General features: G+C 42.3%; 1 protein-coding gene across 4 annotated transcripts in view; it reads right to left on the bottom strand.

Annotated features, from left to right (window-relative positions):
* Positions 1-4,029: 4,029 nt before the first annotated feature.
* The window catches only part of LOC126355089 (cAMP-dependent protein kinase type I regulatory subunit), a 267,006-nt gene continuing 246,434 nt past the window's right edge, over positions 4,030-24,601 (bottom strand). For all 4 annotated transcript variants that reach the window (XM_050005279.1, XM_050005280.1, XM_050005282.1 and 1 more), the window contains exons 3-6: positions 15,721-15,921; positions 12,173-12,392; positions 11,010-11,301; positions 4,030-4,637 (exon numbers count right to left, since the gene is read on the bottom strand). In XM_050005279.1, the coding sequence (XP_049861236.1) occupies positions 4,553-4,637; positions 11,010-11,301; positions 12,173-12,392; positions 15,721-15,921 (798 nt within the window). In that variant the 3' untranslated portion in view covers positions 4,030-4,552. The remainder of the gene's footprint in view (positions 4,638-11,009; positions 11,302-12,172; positions 12,393-15,720; positions 15,922-24,601) is intronic.

Raw genomic sequence — 24,601 nt, 5'->3', positions numbered from 1 at the left:
TTGGAGCACACCATTCATCATACATTGATGAACATAGAGCTCCACAGTAGAGCACCCCTACGTATTCACATACTGATCCAACGATATCACCAATTATGATTGCATTGGGCACAGGACGATAAGACTTTGACCGTCAATCAACGTAAATGTGTCAGCTCTTGGGGGAATCGTATTCTTGCTACACTAGGACAATGTTCATCTCCAAAAAAACACTGTCATCAAGGTGAATGGTGGCTCAAAATGGGTAGCGCCCCACAGATGCAGGCTGGTGGGAGCAGTATTATGCAAAAGGAGACATTCTCCTGCACTTGCAGGGGAACTGTGACAGTAATCAAAGACACACTGACAGCTGCGAACCACGTGCATCCCTTCATGCTTGATGTCTTTCCTCATTTTTCAGTGTTATCACTGTCCATGCCTAAGAGCCAGAACCATGCTGCAATGGTTTGAAGCACAGCCATGCTACAGGAATTTGAGGAACATTATAGTGAACTCACGTTGATGACTTGGCAACCAAATTCACCTGATATAAATCCTGTGGAACCCATTTGCATTGCTATCGGGTGCCATCACTGTGTATGTAAATCATTGTGCCCTGTTATTTATGCAAATTACATGATCTGTGCATAGACATCTTTCAATTACGGGCCAAGACAGGGTCCCATTACAAGGTGCAAGGTGGTCATTGGGGAGCAGAAAAGCTTGGTGGTGGCAGACCATGATAATATGAAGTAAAATGCAACAAATCATTTTTATTACACAGAAACAATAAGAAATATAGATTGCAAAGTCCAACTTGTAGAAACGCAAATGTGTACATGATGGTGCATAATCAACACATCACCAAACCAGTTGCTTCTCTACATAGTTAAATAGCTGAAAGACATACTAACTCTGTATCATTAGTATATGACTGTGGACCAATCGCTTCTTAATAAAAAAAATGTAAATGAACCTACATCCTTACATAAAGACAGTCGTGAAACAAAAGGTAATAAGGAGGAGACTTCATGCATCAATAATTTTGAAAAGCAAAACACGAAATTACAGAAGCAATGCTTAAAGTTGAGCTCAACCATTCAATGGCCTTACTTTCAGAAAATGGTGAAGATACAGTTCGTTCGTGAAGTTACAGACAGGCACTACAAAAAACACTTGCACGTCAGCTTTCAGCCAAACCCTTCATCACAAAAGGGAAAGTGCTCGCATGCATGCCCCCCCCACCCAGACACAAACACACAAAAAGCAAAGACATCCCCCACACGCACACATGACTTCCATCTCCAGCAGTTTGGACTGGTATCCAAACAGAAAGTGAGATCCAGTGTGTAACAAATTAATATATCTTGCTATGCCAGAGATGGTGATCACGCGTGTGTGGCATATGAGTGTTTTTCTTTTCTGATGAAGGCTTTGGCCAGAAGTTAATATATAACTGTCTTTTCATTGTGCCTGTCTGCAGTTTAACATGTCATCTTTACAGGAAGTAGCTATCTATCTTTCCTTATACTGTTCATATTTCAACTTGGGAGTTTCCATTGTTTGAAAGTACAATTCCTTGTGAATATCTGTCTTTGTTTATTTTCTATGGCCTTTTACTAGAATCTATAATTTGCCAGTATGACAGCTATGTGCCGACTGGTGCTTAATGGCGAAATCAGCTTCAAAGGATAATTGTAAGCAAATCAGTTAAAGGTTCTTGTAAAATAATGTTTGAATTAGAACAATGATCTGTTTCTGAACATTTATTTATTGCTTTCATAACAAATACAAAAATTCCTATGCCTGTGCATCAAAATTATTTGAAGCAAAACAAGGTTCTTTGACCACATTTACATCTGAATACAATTATAAGTGATTGCATGAAACACCTTTTCCAGTTAATCTTCTGAGTAAACTCAATGTTATTGTGGTAAATCACTATTAGTCTTTAAAGACACTAATAGCCATGAGACAGAGGTTTGTGTTTCTAAGAAATGACCTGGGATAGAATGGTGAGGCCATGTTGGAGATACTAAATTCCTGAAAGATAACTGGGGGAAAGGGGGATGGGTGTTATGGTTGGATGATAGTATGAAGTGGTAGAGGCAATGCAAAATCTTAGGATTAAATCAGATTTGGTTGGATTATTAGCAAAAGTGTTTACAGTGTAGGCATCAGGAGGGAGTGTGTCCTTGATGACTATGATTGAACTGGATTGTGGGGCTGAAGGTAAGGCTTTTGGTTAGTCGTGCAACTTCTGTAGGATTCAATATAACGTGTTTGTGTAAGCATTGTTTCTGAAACATGATATTATCATATGAATTGACAATTTGAAAGCTTTGTCTTGTACTATTATGTACAGTAACACTGGGTCTTCTCTCACATCTTACCGCCACAAAGTTCAGATTGCAGATTTTCTTCAAAACTTTGTGCTCGTACGGTAGTCCATTAGGACGAAATAATGTGCAAGTAAGGCATACTACTTAGGCAATTTTGAGAAAAAGGTCATAGAGGTTTTACTCGTCATTGATGTATTGGTGTGTTGTGGCCCTCAGCACGAGCTAGTGGTAGTGTTCGAACTCTGTAGTGGGTGGATCACAGAATCGAGTCTCGCTATCTCGCTATTTTTCTTTCTTTCTGCCCCCCCCCCCCCCCCCCACTAATCATATTAAGTCAAACATTTTATTTTTGAAAGGTAATATCATGAATATACAGGTGTATTTACATGAACTTTTATTGAATTTCCAATGTCGGTTGTTTGTTAACTTTTATTATCACAATAGATATTATATTTATAATTATCAACAATTAAAACCAAACACATGAAATTTACCTGAAACTGTATTGCCTGTTGTGATTTCTGAAATCCTATGTATGTGCAGTTGGGTAAGGTACAATGAACTGCTTTGCACTTGGATGCTCCAATCTGCAGACACAGGTTCTAAGGACAAGGGACAGGCTTAAAAGTCGAACATCAATAAATAAAGGTGCAATTAACTTTATTCAATACAATGGTGGGTGACAAAATACCAAACTGTGAGGGGATTGATCATTGGATGTGCTTTCGACATTTTAACTTAAGTTGCGGGATGATATTTTTCATAGAGACATAGAAAACATTTAATTAAAACAGCCTCTATTATACTCAATGAATGCAATTTTCCCACGTGCATGAGGAATCTTCCGTGTTTCCAGGCAGTTGACATTTTGAAAAATTTCTCTTTCTTCTAACGCGTTGCACGTAAATCACGCATAATACAACACTTCCATAAATATCAGTGCCAAAAATTGGTGATGTATGGTGGGCTGTATTTCAATAGCATCTTCAACATCACTGAAATACTATTTAGGAAATTCCTACCTGCTCCTAATCCTTTAATTATTGCAAGAAGGAATTTTATTTTTGCAGTTGGGATAAAAATAAATGGGAGTTTTTCATTGCATGTTTTCAGCATTCATTTCACAATTCCAAGCATGTGACTTTGTGATACATGAAATGCAAAAGAAAAGGGTGAATAGGTTTTTCCAGTTGCTAAGAGTAACAAAGTTCACAGAGCAATGAAGTTATGGTATTGGATTATGAACACGTGGTTTGGAATGTGTGGAGCATAAATGTTCATGTATGTGCATCTTTACTCGTTGCAGGTACATCGAGCAAGATGGCCCAGTGGTAGCAAATCTCAGTCTAGTCATCCAGATTTAGGTTTTCATGGATTTCCCTAAACACTTAATGTTGCTAGCTACCTTGCTGGAGACATGGTGAGATATGAGTGCAGCAAAAATTGTAAGTGAACTAGAACTGATTCTGACTGCTCTAATATAACTTACTGATTTTATATAGGAATGGAGACTGTATGAGCTACTTATTGTCCACTGATAGAATTTCAACCTCACTAACTTATGCACATGACTAACACATACAAAAAACGTAAAACAGTATAAAATTGCTATTTTACAGGTATGATGATGGAAAAAAACATCCAAGCTCAATCCAGAATTACATATAAAGATGTTACAAGACTGCTAGAATGTAATAATTTTCATTCATTCAATGGCTGAAAACTTTATTTCTTGAAAATGTACATACATAGGGCTTTTATAACTTTGTCAATAAATATGATATTTTTAATTTGTAATATTTTATATGATTAAAATTCCTTATCCTAAAAAAAAAAACAAAAAAAAACTGCATTCAACAACCTCTTACCCAGTTATCTTATAACAAAAGTTTCTTTTAATGTACATAAATATTTTTTTCCATCTTCAGAGAAAAACAAAAAAACAAATGCACATTCAGTTGCACTAGTCTGTATTTGTTTGAAATTGTTGTGTAAGCAAATTAAGCAGCTTTTTTGCATGAAGTATGGAAAATAGGGGAAAAACATTCATCAGAGTTTCACATGCAGTATATATTCGCCTACATTAAAAAGTTTGAGCTTCTTTTTACGAACTTGTAATTAGCAAATCGTAAGTAAATTTAAGTTTTATTTGTTTGAGACATTATAACAGGCACATTAATACTGCCAGTGAATGTCAAGCTATTAAACCTACAATTCCAACTGCAGCACCATTAAACAGATAAGGATACAAAGCTGTTGTACTGTGTAATATTTCTCTTCAAAATATCTGCACATGGTCCCAGTACTCTTTCAAATCTGAAACAACATACACGAGAATATTAATGACAAGAAAGGAAAGAAAAACTTTTACCTTAGCTGAAATTAGTACTGTTATCTTCATGTGAAATGTAATTTCCCTACAGCTAGTTAAGACACGAAATGCTTGAGAAAAAGAAAATGACAGTAATTAGGCAATACAAAACAAAGTAATATCTTCTTTCATAATCTTTTCTTCAACCAGTAAAGCTGGCATGTTGATTACACGTGTGGGGAAAGGAGAATTAGTATGCCTCAACATTCAACATGTCATTATACATTTTTTTGTGCTGGCTTCCTCCGGTGCATGAACATTCAGAAACTCTAAAATCATAATTTTAAATTACGTCTCTCTGTGGTCTGCACCAGCTGCTCCTCTATTGCTCATTCTTATTACTATTCAAAGATTCTTTACCCTAAATATTAAAACATAACTGTGGAATGCAAGAAGACCAATTTTTGTTTAGTCATTTACTCACTTTCATTAACATGTTACAAAAGTTGGGTCATTGAGAATATGGTCACTGATAATCATAAATTTGTACCATACCAATCACTCATGTCAAGCAATGCCCAATATATGTGAAACTTTAACTGCGTATCAGTTCTTTTTCCTTTCCTGTTCTACGAGGCAAAAACAGCTGTCTTATGCCTCCAACGAGCCCTGATTTCTTTACTCTTATCTTCATGATCCTTGCACAAAATGTATGTTGGTGGCAACAGAACTGTTCGGCAGTCAGTCCCACATGTCGGTTCTCAAATTTCTCAATAGTGGCTTGTGAAAATAACATTATCTTCCCTCCAGGGATTCCCATCCGAGTTCGCTAAGCATCTCTGAAATACTTGTGCACTGATCAAACCTACCAGTAATAAACCTAGCATCGTGCTTCTGAATTGCTTCTATGTCTTCCTTTAATCTCACCTATTGGGCATCCCACACATTTAAGCAGAATTCAAGAATGGGTCACATTGTTTTCTATACGTTTTCTTGTTTATAGATGAGCTACACTTCCCTAAAATTCTCCCAATAAACCGAAGTTGACCATGACCGTCCCTACTACCATCATTACATGCTCATTCCTTTTCATGTAGCTGTGAAATGTTAGGACCAGAAATTTAAAGAACGTGACTGTGTCAAGTATCACACTACTAACGCTGTATTGAACAGCAAGGAATTTTTTTTCCACTCATCTGCAGTAACTTACATTTTTCTATATTTAGAGCTAGCTGCCAGACGTCACACCAATTAGAAATTTTGCCATTTTGTATCCTCCTACAGTCACAGAACGATGACAGCTTCCCAAACACCACAGCATCATCAGCAAATAGCCAGATTGCTGCTCACCCTGTCTGTCAGATCATTTACGCACATAGAGAATAATAGCGGTCCTATTACACTTCTCTGGCACACTCCTGATGATACCCTTGCTTCTTATGAATCTTTGCCATTCAGGACAATGTACTGTGTCCTGTTACTCGAGGCATCTTCGAGACACACACAGATCTGGGGACCTGTTCTGTATGCTCATAACTTCATTACCAGTTTGAAGTGGGCCATTGTGTCCAACACTTTCCAGAAATCTAGGAATATAGAATTTGCCTGTTGCCCTTGATCCATAGTCCACAATATGTCATGTGGAAAAAAGGGCAAACTGAGTTTCAAACCAACAACACTTACTAAATCTGTGCTGATTTGAGGGCAGCAGCTTTTCCATCTCAAGGAATTTTATTATATTCAAACTGACAGTATGTTAACGAGTTCTGCAGCAAACTGAAGTTACGGATATTCCTCTGCAATATAGAAAGTCAGTTCTTTTATGCTTCTTATATACAGCAGTCACCTGTGCCTTTTCCAGTCACTTAGGACTTTGCGCTAGGTGACAGATTCAAAATAAATGCAAGCTAAGTCAGGGGCCAGTGCCGTCGAGTTTTCTTTGCAAAACTGAACTGGGATTCCATCCAGACCTGGCGACTCATTTTGTTTTGAATTCTTTCAGTTGCTTCTCTAGGTCAGGGAAGCTTATCACTGTGTCCTCCATTGGGGAATCTGTAAAACAGTCAAATGAAGGTATGTCCATACAATCCAATGAGTTCTTAAACACAAATGCTAAGACCTTAGCTTTCCTTTTGCTGTCTTCTATTACCACACCAGACTGGTGCACTAGTGACTGGATAGAATCCTTAGTGTCTTTACATAAGACCAGAACTTTCTTGACAAGATCTTTTGCTAAGATATGACAGTGGTAGTTGGATGCTTCAAGCACTGATCTTACAGACACAAGAATTTCAACTTTTGTCTGGCAATATTAGTGTGTTCCCTTTTAACTGAAAGTGCAACAATCTCTGCTTCCTCACTATTTTCCCAATTTTATTATTATACCATAGTAGGTCTATTCTGTCCTTAAACCATTCACTCAGCACATACTTATCCATGGAGCAATTTACAAGCAATTTAAACTCTGCCCATAATTCCTCTATGTCTGTCATATTGGAACTAAATGCCATCCATTCCCTGTCGAAGTGGGATGCTAACGACTGTTTGTATGTCCTTTGTAGCATAAATACTTTCCTATACAACTTGACAGATTCATTAACTTGAGCAACTTTTACCGCTATGATGACATCATGATCACTGAACCCTGTCTCTAGACTGACATTGTCGATAAGGTCAAGTCTGTTTGTAGTAAAAGGTCTAACTAGCTGTTCATGACCATTTTCGGAAAGCACTTTCAGAAGTGCTTCACAAAACTGTCTGTCCATATCATCTGCAAAACTCCATACATGTCCCAGTCTATACTTGGTAGGTTAAAGTTGCCTCCAACTAATATTCCACGATTTGGATATTTATGCACTATTGCTGGTAAAATTTCTTTGAATGGTTCTGTAGCTGTTACTGTGGAATAGTTTGGACAGTAGAAATTTCCGATAATCAACTTTAGTTCACCTAGGTCTGCTATTCAAATCCCGATAACTTCAGTCGGATTCAATTTAGACCTTGATAGATACAATATTTTTGTAAACAGCAATGAACACTCGCCCCCTTATGGTGTGCAATCTGTCCTTTTGATGAACATTCCATGCCTCACAAAATATTGCAGAGTTTTCTACTTCAAGTTTCGGCCAGGTCTCGGTTCCGAGAATAATTTGTATATAACAACTTCGTTAGAAATACTTCCAATGGTTTGTTGTTAAAATATTAACTGTTAAAGTGCCTTTACTTTTGGCATCGTGCGACTTTGCTCTCTGCACTTATTGATTGGCTAGCATTCATCAGAGGACACCAAAACTACTGCTTTGCATAGTACACACTCGACTATAAAGGGAGCCCTATAGGTCACCATCCCATAGCACAGGTCCAGAGATTTGCTGCCTGGCCATCACAGAATCGATGGAGCCTTTCGGCGAGACCCTCCGCTCAGCTCACAACCAAAGAAACCCAATCAATTCTCAGTCTTCACCACTTTCGCCATCCGAATGTACAAACTGAGGATCGCCTGAGAACACAAGTGACAGGGGTCACTGGTTCTGATGTGAGTCATAACTTACAAATGACTGCCCCTGCATGGGCTCGATAGATGCAGGCAGGGCCTCCTCCTCATCTCCAATGAGGTTCCCCCCAATTGCACACATGTTGAGTCCACAGTGACTTTCTTTCCAGTCCTCGACACCACTTCCCTACAGGGCTCCATAATTTGCCAAACATTGGAACTCACAATAACTAGTAAATCCCTCCCCCATGTGCCTGCTTGGACCCTGCCGAGGAAGCTGGCACCTGCTCACTCAAAGGGTGAATGGGCGAGGCCAAACAGTTCCCCGCCTCCAGTGCCACGAATCTGTTACAATCTGTCACTCATCCTGCAGTTAACACTGATTCCCCTGCAACAGACACGCTGTGAGGTGCCTCGGCAGCAGAGCCTGTGGGCAAAACAAGCAACATCTGAGGTGTTCCATGGGACACACCAGATGCTCTGCCACTGCTACACACCGGGGCACGGCTGAACACGACTGCAAACTGTGACCAGCTGCTCCTGTGTCCACACACAGCATGCACACACCCTATCTATCCTACTACCATCAATTTAAGAATTAAATTATGAAAACAAACAGAAAAAGCTAATTATGTGACTTACTACTGTCCTCGAGTCACCGATGGAGCCTGGTGGCTGACTGCTGTGACCAATGCATACAGGGCTTTCAAAGCAAGTAACAAATGTGCTATACAGTGTGTGTATGTAGTCTATAAAGATACTAAATCTGTGAGACTGCCCTTTCAAGTACAAAAACACAACTATTTTGAGAATTAAACTATACAAGCACACAAAAACAAGCAAGAAATTTAAGAACATCTCAGTTGATAATGCACTTTATTACATTTATATTATAAACTACAGTTAAAGATAGTAAGTTCTCAGGAACAATTTCTGCCTTATAACAAAGACCTTCCATAGAGTACATGAAATGGAACCATCATGTTGCTGAAATGTCTCTGTTTCTAGTTGAAAAGTAAGTGAATTTGGAAAAATACCTTCTGCTTCATTATCATTAAATGGTTATCGTATTCTGAAGGAGACTAGCACTCATGTCCTGCATACAGATCAGTAAGAGGGAGACTGAAATCTGATAATACAACCGAATTCAAATGAAAGAACAGGTATATCCTTCACTGTATTCCATACATTTAAACCCATTTTTTTTAATCCGATTCCAAATCAAATACCTGAAGTAATAATCTCTTTTCTGACACAGTAGACTCTAAACTATTTGGCTCATTATTATTTGGCCTCTGTGCTATCCAGGCTACACAATTAATATCATAATAATAGTCCTCCATGATGTACTGGGCTGTGATGATGTCAGCGCAGAGGCTATTGCAGAAAATGGATGGCAAATAATGTAGTTGATGAAACTAACTGACAATTATATTGTGAAAATGGTGATGCAGGAGGAAGTAACAGAAGAGGAGGCAGAAGGAATCTAACTCTACATTCGGAAGGGTTCAAGGTGACTGATGCAGCACTGCAATACGTAAGTTAACAGGAGGCAGCAACATTAGCTGAACTCTTCTGTTTGCCTAAGTGGAGTGATACTGCAGCTCAAAGAAAGCTGAAGGAGGGAAATAATCATTTTAAGACCTCAAACCTGTAAGTTTCGTGCTTTTTGTTAGGCCCGGCCTTTAGCATTTGTAATCATACATTCAAACTTTACAGTGCAGATCTTTTGCGTTTTTCTGTAATGATTTTTGAAGGATGCATGTGTACATAACATACACTTATAACTAACATGCCTATGTTAAAAGTCAGAAAATGTCAATAAAATTGGGTTTTGGTACGAAAAAAAGTGTGTCTTGAATGGTACAGCTGGGGTCTGAAGAGAGAATTTATTTACCTCCGACCAATCTGGCTTTTTGTTACCTGGTTTGACCTTCTGCCACATTAAGCTGGATAGGAGAGTCTACTGTACCAATAAAGCTAGTTTCAAATTGAAATAATTGTGTCTGTCATATTATCAATATGACTACAAAGAAAAGAAAATAACAGAAACTATGCTTGTAGATTCAACTGTGACATAGGGTCACAGTAAATATAGCAACCCTCTGTGTGTGTGTGTGTGTGTGTGTGTGTGTGTGTGTGTGTGTGTGTGTGTGTGTGTGTGTGTGTGTGTTTTCAGTCCGACTACGCTGTTCTGTCACTGAGGCTGCAACTCAATTTCATTGCAGCACAATGCAGTAGGTTTGGCAAATGTAGGTTTCTTGTTTCTGTATGTTTTTGTTGCCCCTAAAGAAAAACTTTGACTGAAAATTCAGCACCACTTCAGTTCTGTTTTTGTGCCAGTCAATTGCTCGACACTTCAGTTCTGAAGTGAATGGCGCCTTTACTATTACTCTTACAAACAACAACCTTGAAAATTATTAGTACTGAAACTGTCAACACATTTACTGAATGTGAAACAAATATAAATTTGAGAACTGTGAAGACAGGAGACTGGAAGTATTAATGTTTGGGCAGACAGAACAGGGAGCCGACAGTACTACCACTGTAGACTATAGCTTCCTCTTTTTCAGATATGAACTGGTGAATACTATATTCCACACAAAAAAATGGAGGAACATTGTCATGAACAAAGATTGATCACATTACTGTAGCAAAAATATCACAGAGAAAATGTAACATTGTTGTTATATGGGACGGGAAGAGTGAGATGAGATTTTCACAAACACTAAGTAATTATTTCAACAAAAAAAAAAGCATGTCACTTGACCATCTCTGTGGCACAATATCTGTGTGCATGATGTATTTATGACCAAAATGAAAGGAAATGGTACTCAATCCAATATATGCTTCAATTATTTACAGTGATAATGTTTCAACATACCTGGCACGGTCTAGCTTGACGCATTTCAAGGGACCCTTTGCAACAACAGTGGCAGCTCGTGGCCGGTCCAAAAGCAATGCAATCTCTCCAAAGTAGTCTGAAGGGCCTAAACGGCCTACTTCCACAGGTTCATCCCCCTCTGCTCTGTACTGCAGCACCAAAGCTGTGCCATCAACTATGATGTAGAAGTCATCGCCTGGTTCTCCCTGCCTCACGATTGTTTCACCATCTTCAAATGATACTGGCTCGAGTGCATCAGCAACTGTCAATCGTTCCCATTTGTCAAGACTTTCTGAAAAGTTTTCAAAATTTTCAATTTTAGCCTTTCATCCTGATCTTGAATTCAGTTATATTTTTACACACATGGACCATCAATAGCCTTCAGATAAAAAGTGCAAAATTGTAAAATTTTTGACAACCTGTCATTGTAACAGCAGTAACTGATCTAACAACGGTGCCGAAACTTATTGTCTTATATAGGCATTACGAACCGCAGCGCCGTATTCTGCCTGCTTACATATCCCCATATTTGAATATGCATGCCTGAATCAGTTTCTTGGCACTTCAGTGTATAATGTCCATAGTTACTGATTAAATTATCATGAAGACTGAAGGAAACAGCCAAGCTGATAAACATCTAGTTAGCCATCAATTTTAACATTGACATGGGCCTTTTAAGGTTTGGAAAAATGAAGAAGCAACAATGCCAATCTGAAGCTTTGAATTGATCCACTAGGTGAGAGTTGATATATTAGGACTGGCTCTGGTGCCACAATCTAAATTACTGATGTAGCAAAAATAAACAACATTAGATGCTCAGAGAAGCGCAATGCAAATTGCAAAGCACTGTAGAGTGGAACTACAACAATTAAACATGAATTCAAAACATTTGTTGAGATGAAGATTCAGTTAAATTATAATAAAGTTTTACTACTACTACTATTATTGAAAGAGATTTTGTGATGGTTAAGACATTGCAATGAAACACACTGACAGACATACATATCAATACATTGTTTGACGTAAGGGTGCAGGATGATTACAGATTTAAAACCTAAATTGAAATAAAAGCTCATGCACAGGTTTAGTTTAAATCCATAACATAAGATTCTGAAGTTCTGAATTGTACAGGAAAACAACATGTAAATGAAATGTGCACATACCCAAAATTGAAACTCGAGAAAGGAATTCTTCGTACATCTTTCGCTTACGAATTGTGGAGCCCATTAAAATTCTCCTGTAAGAATCTCTGTCAATTCCCCACAGCTTAACATCTGTTTTAGCTCTCACTGTGGCAGCCCTTGGTGTGCCATAAATAAGGGCCAACTCACCAAAGCTTCCACCATCACCAATAGTTGTCACCAGTTCGGAGTTTACAAATACCTGGAAATAATAAATAATAATAATAATTATTATTATATCACTTCCAACACTGTATTTACAGAAGGTTTAAAGTAAGCATGGCCAAAACAGCACTGTAGGTGCACTATCATGGCTATTAAGTTTTGTGAATGTTAGAACTGGCACGGCTGAGGGGGAAGGAGAAAAAATTTATTGTGAGTAGTATTAAGACAACACACAAAATGTGGTGTCAGGTGGGAATCCAGAATCGGGGCGCATGCTCTGTATGAAGTAAGACTTTTTGACAGCCTGATGTGGAAACAGTGGTCTCGTCATGAATAGTGAGGACAACACCCACATGCACCAAGGCGATTAACAGATGCTGGCAAATGGCAATATTGTTTGAACACTTTCTAAAAGGTTCTGGAGGCATAGAGGTCCTTCTGAAGGCCTCTGGGCGAGTCATGGGGGGAAAAAACTGTATGGAAGAAATGCTCACAAGTATTCACGAAAAATCCATACATAAGCGACTGGGGCAGAGGATCAAAGGCAGTCGACAGTTGGCAGTTAGGAATACAATCAGAATGAGTGGTTGGCAGAAAGTGGTTACAGTTTGTAGTCATAAGGAGCAGTGCCCTTGCCGAACATCAAAGCCACGATAGAGTGAGACTTCAATGCTGCTGCAATATGACGCCGAGACTGTTTTTTGGAGGACAACTGAGTGTGAGATAAGAACCTGGCAACAATTATTATCCTGAGTTTTCTGCCTATTAAAGAAAAATCAACAATATAAAGTCTATTCTAGTAGCAATGAGTAATGATTGACACATGCTGTGCAGCAGAATATAGAGAGGTAAAAGCACTGTCTTGCAGTTGTCTCTTAGTGTGAGGAAGGTATCTGATGGCGTAAGTCACAAAGAGTGATATTTCCCTTCTTTTAGAATATAAAGAGGAACAAGTGCTGCCTTACACTTGTCTCCAACTGTGGTTAAAGTATTTGGTTATGTATTGATAGGAATTTTGTGAGGATGATATGCTCCAGCAATACTCTTGCCTAATGCTCGAAATGCAGTGAAGTGTTGGACGGAGTGTTGAGGAGGAAAAGGAAAATATTAGCCAAAAACAGTTAGAGCAGCACAATCACATTCTCAGCCTCCAAAATAGTCTTCTCTACTTGCCACATATCCACACATTTGCTCACTTTACAAGCTGTCTCACACAGTATTAAGGTTCTGCATTAAGTACAAAAAACTGTACGCAATTCTCTGAAGAGCAGTAAGTGCCGAGGCATGATCATTCAATATTGAGTGGGAAATGCTTCTCTCTTTTTTATCCCTCGGCGCCCAAGAAGAGAGCTTAATATGCCACCACACTATTATGTATTGGAAGAGATACTGTTTGCAACACCATTACAATACCAGAAATAACACAAAGATGATGTAAAGCACTTGTCTTCTTACAACATTCCTTGGAAAGTGGACAAGTATCTCAGTGATCCTCAGTGGGATGTTGAACTCACTCTTACGGTTGACAGCAATTATTTTGCTTCCGTAAGTCTCTCAATGCAAAGAGACAAACATTTTATTACACAGTTGGAGGAAAATATTGATGATTTCGAACAGAAATTTAATGTAAAAATCAAATTCGTATTCATGAAAACATTTCCTGGAGCAGTCAGTTCTAAAAAAGACATGACTGGCTATGTTTCAACACTTGAATCACTTAATAAAAAGTTTTCAAAGATGTCCCAAAATTACACAACATGCCTGACTGACTTAAACTGGCCTCCTGTTTGGCTAATGGTGTTTCACATTAATCTGAGTTCGAGCTGATGGACCTACAGTGTAGGTCCAATGACTTATTTTCTCATTTCTTTCAAAAATATTACCTAAAAAGCAATGTCTGACAGTGCAGGCTAGCTCTTATATGAATTTTAAAGTTTGTATCAACACACGTACACAATTTTTTAAATGAAATTTACTTAGTTCCACCCTTGTCCTGTCTTAAACCTGCAAAACTATGGGTGTTTGCCCATTTCACAAACCTATGTCCTGTTGTTCTCATATCTAGTAAAATAAAAATGTGTATAAATTTATGAACAATGTATGTTTGGGCTGAATGTCTGTATGTTACTATGCTTTGTCTAATACAGGGTGACCAGGAAGTTCCTTTAGACATGCAATTATTTCCTTATAACTTTAATAACTCTTACTGTTATTTATCCAAAATGTCCATATGTGCAACATCTTTATCCCTGCATAGCCTGATGATCAGGCCTCCGTTAGTTTAAGTAATCAGTCATTAGTTGAATGGTGGCCACTGGCCACAATGTTTGCAGGCCTATGTCCAGTTTCGCGTAGAGTTGCATTGTGTTTCTTTTAATTCAAAATTCAGCAACATGCTTTCTGGTCGACTGGCAGGGTGAACCAATTGCTGATGCACTAACTTCTGCACACATTTCTTTTCAAGCTGATGGACGACAAGAGGGAGAGCGGGCCATCCAAAACACTTCCAAGGCGAAATGCTCTCTCTTCCCATGTGAAGCATTTAAACATCATTCTTCCCGTGCACCATATCTGAATGGAATAGAAAAAAGAAAAAGCTAAAAACCGGTACACTGGGGCATACCCTCTGCCATGCCCTTCACAGTGGTTTGTAGAGTGAGGATGTAGATGTACATGGATCAAAGACCAATAATTTGGTTGCTCCTTGCCGAACTGTTCACTGAACCTTTTTATCATCTGTGTCAAATTTTCATTGTTGTACTTGTGTTCACTGACCTGCACACTTACTATGAAGTACTACTCCAAATTAAGTCACTGGTAGCTGCCATTGTTCTTTTGCAAACACAGAAAGGCAAACAATGAACCAGTCAACATACAGACTTTATTTTCCTCCTTGTGCAGTCATGTGGTAGTTATGTAACAATTGCATTGCAATTCATGTGAAGTGTACAAACAATTATCAGCACTGGAGGTTAAAATCTTAAATATCTTACACTATTACACACATTTAGTCCAAGTGTAAAGGAACTTTCTTGCCACTCTGCACATAACAGGTATAGTTCTGCTTCTCATATCATAATTATCTAACAAACTTCCTCAATCAAGATAAAAGTTTATTGTACTGGTAAAGACAAAACAAAGAAAGTAAAATTGTAATATTCCTTTCCTAGAAGTCATTCCTTTGTATTATGAAAACTCCCTTCACTGTTTCCAGCTTGCTGCAATCCCAACTGCAGTCCTTACTTGCGCACCTCTTTGAATAGTGCAATGATGGGGAAAGCTGGAGCATTGATGCATTTGCAAAGGTAGTGCATATCTTGGCCAAGCTGCGTTTAAAGAATGAAAACGGTAGAGGAAGTACTTACCTCTACTTCACCTTGGTCAATTACGTAGAAATTGTCTCCTTCATCACCCTGTTGGATTATTGTTTCTCCAGGCAAGGCATTCACTGGAAACATAGCATCAAATATGTCCGAACGTTCATTTTCATCTAGATGTGAAAATAGAACATTCTTTGCTATGGCCTTTGATAGTGCAGCCATTGTCTTGTAGTCTTTTGGTACTACCTGTCAGAAACAAAAGGACAAAAATTAAATTATTTACTGTATCATTTTAGTGTGGAATGAGCTTCAAGTTAAAAATAGTCATTTCTCAATCTCACTTCTGCACACACTTTAACAACTAAAACCAAATTTGAAATGTTAGATGAGATGAAAGGAGTAACACAGTATATTCAATTCATTATAATATATACCATCAGGAGATCCAGCTCCAAACATCAAATTAGAATTTACAGGCAGTAGCCAATCAATTTGCAGACTCAGAATTTTATGGTTAATGTGACAACTGGAGAAATTTCATGTAACAGTTGACAACATTTCTTACTGTCTACACTTACACTAATTCACTTCATATGCTGAGAGGAATTCTTGTAATCACTGAAATTGATAACAGTCAATTAATCTTGCAAGACCCACTACAGTTTTGGACAAACTTAATATAGCTTAAATTTGAAATTAATGGCTATGCAAGGGAGATATGTAGACTAGATGTGAAAATTTTTGTGCTCAACATAATGTTAAACTTCCAAGACTACCCTTCACCATTTTTATGCTATCCTAGTTAGGGAAAAATCAACTGCAACTACCTTTCAATCATTTTTGTGACTGGATTGATTTTTAACAAGGTATATTATGTGCCCTTTACTAGGGAAGTTACTTATCATGTGTACCAAGCAACAGTAGCTATTAGTCAGTATTATAGAAGTTATTAATATGTAGAAGCCGCAAATTTGTGCACACTTCCATATACTGCTAAATATGAACACAACAAATTTTTAAATTTTTTTCGCAAAAACCTTTTTATTTGTTCTGGACAACCTTGGGATAAAGTAAATAAAAAAAAAACAGCTTGAAATTCCTTGTATCAAATTAGTACATTTTGTTAAAGAATGAGAGGTGGCATGAGCCCCCTCTCATATTTCTCTGAGTAATTCGATCTCCTCCTCTAATTGCATGCAGTGAAAAGTCGCTATTCCTTCACACGCGGACTTACCGCGCATCGCCTCTCATCACCCGGGTGGTCAGGTGACAGGCGGGCTCTGCTGATCTTGAAAGGGTTAAGCCGAAGGGTGTGAGAGAGTAGAGTGAATGCTTTCCAGATGCCGACACTATAATAAGAGCGGCGGTGACACGCCCACTGGGCCCTGACGGAGCGACTGGGCTAGAGATTCCGTTAATTCGCAGAAACTTAGCGCAAAACACTTTCTGGCGTGCTACCAGCGAGTCGTGGGAATGACTTGTGTTCCCAGGCAGTCTTGGCGGGCAAATTCCCGCATTTTCTGCAAAATCGTAACTGTGATTGGCTTGCTCGGGGCACAGCTCCGTGACATAGCAAAATCGGCACAGAAATTCGCGCCAAGAATCTCCATTGGTGGAAAGGTAAGCTTCGGCATCAGAGTGGAATATTCCGCCGGTTTTCGAGTTGCTAATTGGAGCGTTTAACCAAGGCCACTGTCGTGGGGGCGGGAATGTTCTGTGTTCAGTTCTGTACGGGTGCTCTTGTGAGGGTCGGCTCTCACCTTTTGGTCGGAGTAGGTTACAAGACTGAGCTCTCGCTGCTCTGGACGGCCTGCCTTCCGTTGACTGTCTAATATACTTTTATTTAATTGTAACTGTTTGACGAAGTTGCTGAAGTTCCGACTTCAACGTAACTTACCGAGTACAGTTGGCAATTGAGCGTTCTGCATACAAGCGGCCTATGTTGTCTGTCTTGAACAGTTTTGGCCAAAGTTAACTGTATCGGAGTTACTGTGTGACTTCGCTTGTTAAAATCAATCACTGTACCGTCAGTGATTGTGTGGCGAGCCTCCTTCGTCTCCCTCAGAGGCGCATTTGTATTGCTAGGAAGTCTTTAGTCTGGAACAACCAGACCTTGATAATTTGTTTCAGGCTATACTCGCGACATTATCATCACCCCGACGGGACGTCGAAGCAACCAGCCATCGCCTCCGGTACGCCAGATCGTGTTCTTGCAATTAAGAAGACAGCTTGGTAATGTATGTCCGCAGCACCGGCAGATTAGGGATTTTGCTAGGTGATAATCAGAGCTCAGCAGAGCGCAGAGTTCGTCTTTTTCTAACTTTGTTCTGTCTTGGTTGGTTAGTTGGTTGATTGGGGTTGAAGGGACCAAACAGCAAGGTCATCAGTCCCTTGTTACAAAGACGGTCAGTTCCGACAGAGGGACAGCTCAGAAGAGTCAAAAACGATAAAGGTAAAAGGTAAAAGGCTAAAAAAAAAGTGCAGTTGTGTCGTCAATGATAAAAACACAAGGAGGGAAGTCAGTAAATGGGCAAACTCAAGAGAGGAAATATCCCACCTGTGAAGCAGTACAAGCAAGACCACATGCTATTTAAAAGCGTTCAACCGCCAGAGTGTACAAGGGCGGATTGTAAAAGGGATTAAACAAACCTAAAAGGCGATAAAAACAGTAAAAGGGAAAAAAGAAGGAACATGGCCAGGGAGGGGAGACAGGAATCTCCAAGCACAGCCTACAGTGGGAGACATCCCAACCCTCACCGCCCTGCCCCTACTCCAGAGGGAGATGAAAATCCTTAAAACTGAGAATAAAAACCACTTTCACGGAGGAAACTGAGAACCAGTTCAACCATCCGGGAATCGTCTGCTAATATTAAGGGTAAAGTGCAGGGAAGTCTGTACTTAGTACGCAGAGCTAAAAGAAGGGGGCATTCCACCAAAATGTGGGCCACTGACTGGAAAGCTCCACAACCACAAAGTGGGGGTGGCTCACCACGCAAAAGAAAACCATGGGTCAGCCTGGTATGGCCGATGCGAAGACGACAGAGGGTGGTTGAGTCCTTTCGCGAGAGGCGTAAGGAAGAACGCCATGGGACAGGTGTCACCTTAATCGCACGAAGTTTATTAGACAAGGAGGTAGCCTCCCAGGATGTGGCCCATGATTGCGCAAAGTGGGATTTGAGATGAAGCCGTAAATCCGCCACAGGAGGGGTGACAGGGAATGGGGGGTAAGTGACTGCTCCCCCAGCCAAACGATCAGCAAGCTCATTTCCTCGGATGCCCACATGGCCAGGGACCTAAAGGAAGCTAACAGAACAAGCAGCACGGTGGAGATCAGCGAGTTGGTCATGGATGGAGGAGACCAAGGGGTGACGGGAGAAACACCGGTCAAGTGCCTGAAGGCCACTCATTGAGTCTGTACATAACAAAACGCGATTGAGCTTGGACTGTTTAATAAAGGCCAGGGCCCGGGAGACCGCCATCAATTCCGCAGTGAACACCCCACATGCATTTGGCAGGAGATGATTTTCCATGCCTACAGAGGAGGTGAAGGCATAGCCCACACGATCAGCAGATTTAGAGCCATCAGTGTAAAAAACAACAGCATCCCGAAACTCAGATAAAATGCGGCGGAAAAAACAACGGAACACCATCGGGGGAACGGAATCTTTCGGACCTCGGCAGAGATCCATCCGAACTCGGGGCCGAGGAACTAACCAAGGAGGTGTGTTGGGGAGGGAACGTGGGATACAGGAAAAGGAAGGAAGCTGAAAATCACGGCGAAGAGACGCTAGGCGGAGCCCAACCGGTAAACCCGCCCGAGGGCGGGAGTCAGGTGGGCGACTTCCTTGGGCAGGGAACAGGATAGAATAGGAAGGATGAGTGGGAGAGGAACGGACAGCGATTGCATACGAAACCAGAAGCTGGGAGCGCCGAACGGAAAGGGGGGGGATCCCAGCCTCAACCAGGAGACTATCTACAGGGCTAGTCGGGAAGGCACCGATGGCCAAACGGATACCACGATGGTGGACCGGATCCAAGAGGCGCAATGTAGAAGGGGCAGCTGAACCGTAAACTTGGCAACCATAGTCCAAGCGAGACAACACTAAGGCCCGATAAAGGTGGAGGAGAGTGGAACGGTCAGCACCCCAAGAGGTGTGGGCAAGGAAGCGAAGGACGTTTAGTTTACGGAAACATCCTATCTTCAGGCGTCTGATATGAGGCAGCCAAGTGAGCTTGTTGTCAAAAAGAAGGCCAAGGAAACGAAACTGTGGGACCACAGGTAAACGTTGTGCATTGAGATAGAGCTCTGGATCGGGGTGGACTGTCACACGGCGACAAAAGTGGACCACTCGCGATTTTAAAGGAGAAAACTGAAATCCGTGTGAGATGGTCCATGCAGAGGCACGCCGTATAGCACCCTGGAGCTGACGCTCTGCAGCGGCCATCGAAGAGGAACTAACCCAAATGCAGAAATCATCCACATACAGAGCAGGAGCGACCAAAGGACCGACGGAGGCCACAAGTCCATCTATAGCAATGAGGAACAGAAGTACACTCAATACGGAACCCTGAGGGATGCCATTCTCCTGGGTTCGCGGAGAACTTAAAACTGTACCAACCCTAACCCTAAACGAACGATGAAACAAGAACTGGCGGATAAAAATCGGGAGTGGGCCCCGAAGACCCCACTCATGAAGTGTAAGTAGGATATGATGGCGCCAAGCCGTATCATAGGCCTTGCGAAGGTCGAAAAATACAGCAACCAAATGGCGGCGCTGGGAAAAGGCCTGCCGAACTGCGGATTCCAAGCGAAGTAAATGGTCGATCGGAGACCGTCCCTCTCGGAAGCCACACTGGTAAGGGGACAACAGACGCCGAGATTCGAGGACCCAAGTGAGCCGACGGGCTACCATCCGTTCAAGTAACTTACAAACAACGTTCGTCAGACTAATTGGCCGATAGCTGTCGACGAACAGGGGGTTCTTACCGGGCTTAATGACGGGAACCACGATCCTATCCCTCCATTGAGAAGGGAAGTCACCCTGGAGCCAAATACGGTTAAATACCCGGAGAAGATGTCGCTGTTGTGGAGCACTGAGATGTTGAAGCAGTTGGTTATGAATGGAGTCTGGGCCAGGGGCCGTATCATGAGAAGAGGAGAGTGCGGAAAGAAGTTCCCATTCAGTAAAAGCGTCGTTGTATGATTCTGACTGGCTGGGGGTAAAACATAAGGCGGAAGCTTCGGCCCGCTGTTTCTGGGGAAGGAAAGCAGCCGGATAGGAGGCTGATGCCGACGCTGTTGCAAAATGGGTCGCAAGGTGTTCCGCGAGAATCAACGGGTCCGTGCAAAGGCCATCCGGGAGGTGAAGACCCGGGAGGGTAGACTGCCGATGGCAACCTTGGAGAGAGCGAAGTGTAGCCCATACCCGCGACAGAGGGACAGCAGAACCGAGGGAAGAAACAAAGCGTTCCCAACACATCCGTTTGCTCCGTTTGATTAAGTAACGGGCTTTTGCGCGAAGGCGTTTAAAGGTAATAAGATTGGCAACGGATGGATGCCTCTTAAGGTGTTGCAAAGCTCGACGGCGATCACGGATGGCAACGGCAATGTCCGAACTCCACCAAGGGACCTGCCGGCGGCGAAATGGTCCAGATGAGCGCGGGATAGCAAGGCTAGCAGCGTGAACAATCGCGTCAGACATGTCACGTATGACATCATCAATACCATCCGACAATGAGGGAGAAAAAACGACCTGTGCAGTATACAGAGGCCAATTGGCACGTTTGAAGGACCAACGAGGTGATCTGTCCATGGGGGAGCGGGAAGGGAGCGAGAGAATCAACGGGAAGTGGTCACTATCGCAAAGGTCGTCGTGCGGTGACCATTTTAGGGAAGGGAGGAGGGAGGGTGAAGAGAGAGAAAGATCAATGGCAGAAAAGCTACCATGACCGGCACTGAAATGGGTAGGTGAGCCATCGTTAAGAAGGCACAAGTCGTGGTCGGTAATAAACTGGTCAATGAGATGACCCCGACTAGATGGAAATGCACTGCCCCACAAGGGATGATGTGCATTAAAATCGCCAAGTATAAGGAAGGGAGGAGGGAGTTGCTGAAGGAGGGCACTTAAGGAGGCAGGTGTAGGAGTTCTGTCAGGAGGGAGATACAGATTGCAAATTGTGACTCCAGAGTCCAGGTGGATCCTAACAGCAACTGCTTCCAATGTAGTTTGGAGAGGAATCCACGTGCTGGCAATGTCCGTTCGGACCAACGTGCAAACTCCGCCAGACGCCCGTAGGGGGCCGACCCGATTTCGACAGAAAGCACGGAAGCCACGGAGGGTTGGTGAGTGACCACCAGTAAAATGAGTTTCTTGTAGAACCACACAAGCCGCAGAGTAAAACGAAAGAAGGGATTGCAACTCCGGTAGGTGACGGTAATAGCCATTACAGTTCCATTGGATAGCCAAAGAACGATGAGTCAATTGGGGGGTGAACAGGCTAATGTCAGTCATGCCGGTGGGTCACCACCCGTCACCGACAAGGAGGGGGCGACATCCATGAATAACAGGTCAGAGTTAGGTTGTGAAGATGGGGACGAGACCTCTGGCGATACCAGAGACTCCTTGTCCCGGGACTTGTGCTTCTTCTTTCTTTCTGTTTGGGATCGTGGAGGGCTGTGCAACAAAATGGAGCCAGCCACAGCAAGATCGGGAACAGAAAGAGAGCGGGCGATCTGAGGGCCCGCAGACCGTGGTTCTCGTGGTGGCCGCGTGGCAGCAGACCTTTGGCCTGGAAGGTGCCGGGAAGGGGGATCCCGCGAGGGGCGCCCATGACCGGCAGACGCCGAAGGAGCAGGACACTTCTCCAGCCGGGGAGAGGAAGCGGTGCCCGGGGGGGATGGTGTGGGAACCGCAGGGGGAGGGGGGAGGAAAGGGGTTCGGGACTGGGGTAAGGAATGATGAGGAGGGGGTGAAGATACTGCTGAAGCATAACTAGTTGTCAGGGTCACTGGATGAAGGCGTGTATACTTTTTACGGGCCTCGGTATAGGTGAGACGATCAAGAGTCTTATACTCCTGTATCTTTTTCTCTTTCTGATACACTGGGCAATCCAGTGACCGTGAAGAATGATTTCCACGACAATTTACGCACACAGGAGGGGAAACACAGGAACTTCCCTCATGGAACGGATGTCCACAGTCACCACAGAGGGGGACCTGCGAACAGCGCGAAGACATGTGGCCAAAACGCAAACACTTGAAACATCGCATAGGTGGTGGGATGTATGGCTTCACGTCACACCGATAGACCATAATCTTGACCTTCTCAGGGAGGGTGTCCCCTTCAAAGGCCAAGATAAAGGCACCAGTGTCAACGCGGTTGTCCTTCGGACCCCTCTGAACCCGCCGAACAAAGTGAACCCCCCGCCGGCTTAGATTGTCCCGAAGTTCCTCATCAGATTGAAGGAGGAGGTCTCTATGGAAAATTACACCTTGCACCATGTTCAAGGACTGGTGTGGGGTAATTGACACAGGAATCGTACCAAGATGGGTAGAGGCACGGAGAGCTGCAGACTGGGTAGCTGAAGCGGTTTTAATCAACAGCGACCCAGACCGCATCTTGCTGATAGAGTCCACCTCGCCAAACTTGTCTTCGATGTGTTCAACAAAAAACATAGGTTTCGTATGAGTAAAAGTATCCCCATCAGTTCTGGCGCAAACCAGATAGCGAGGGAAAGGTTTCGTTCCCAGCCGACGAGCCTGGCCCTCCTCCCAGGGGGTAGCCACGGAAGGGGCAGAGGAAGCAGCACGTGAAGAATCTTTTCCAGTCAAAGAGACGGCCGGAGAACGGCCAGAGTTGTGGACTCTTATGCGTTTCATGAGCATAGTGTCCGCCCTGATACCACCCACTCCGATCAGGGGCTCTCCTCATGGGCGCCACCCAGCCACAGCAAGGGCCGTCTGGCACGGCGGCCATTGCTGGGAGTTCCGATGCTCCAGGACGACAAGCAACCACTCCTAGGCTTACATGAGGAGGTCACAGCTCAGGTATCAGACGTGTGATCCCTGTGTTTTCAGGGGGCTCAACCAAAAGGGTACATAGCGACCCCACCACACGGGCTGGCTACCGTGCTGGCTATGGACCCTAGCGTCAAACAACGACGTAAAGGAAACGATGGAATCAATGATGATGGCACACGCCGGAGACACTAGGTAAGGTGCTCTTCCCCAAATGGCTCACACTACGGAAGAAAATTTAGTGATGGAGGTCAAACCCCAAAGGGGACCAGAGAATACCAAAAGGATGAAGGAATTACAGAACAAGGCCGAATTGCAAGGTCAAGAGAACCAGGAGAATAGCAGGGCCAACATAAGGAAGGACACCAAGAGAGGGAGAGGAGAGGTCGGAGGGAAGGATGAAGGACAGGAAAGGAGGGGAAGGGAAAGGAAATGCAGCCCGGAAAAAGAAGGAAGGCTGCAATAGCTCGGGGCCCCGTGCTCGCCACGCACGTACTCACGAAAGGACCGCGAGCCCCCTGGGGGGTGTTCTGTCTTGGGTGTTCATTGTCTGAGTTCTCACTACTGTAGCAGCAATTAATGTTGGGTTGGCTGTGTGTTTCTCTTAAGATTTGAGTTGCAAGGAATTGGCTCCACATACCACTTAGTCATAAATGTCACAATCTAGTTTAGGGACAACTTCACCTTCACAGCATTTATTTGAGTATCCAATTTGAGCCAATTTGATGTATTGTAAATGTTTCATGTGTTTTGTTTATTATTTTGAGTTTAGTCATGATAAATCATATTGTTATTTTGGACAGAACTGTCATTCTGTTAATCGGTAGAGCAACCATTTCATTTCTCACTACGTTAATGAAACTTTCCTTTATCAAATTAAATTATTGCAGGTGCCAAACTCTTTTCTAC

Source organism: Schistocerca gregaria, chromosome 3 (assembly GCF_023897955.1).
Source record: "Schistocerca gregaria isolate iqSchGreg1 chromosome 3, iqSchGreg1.2, whole genome shotgun sequence".
NCBI classification, from domain to species: domain Eukaryota; kingdom Metazoa; phylum Arthropoda; class Insecta; order Orthoptera; family Acrididae; genus Schistocerca; species Schistocerca gregaria.
The sequence above is the reverse complement of the archived record's forward strand: the minus strand, read 5'-3'. Positions and strand labels throughout refer to the sequence as shown.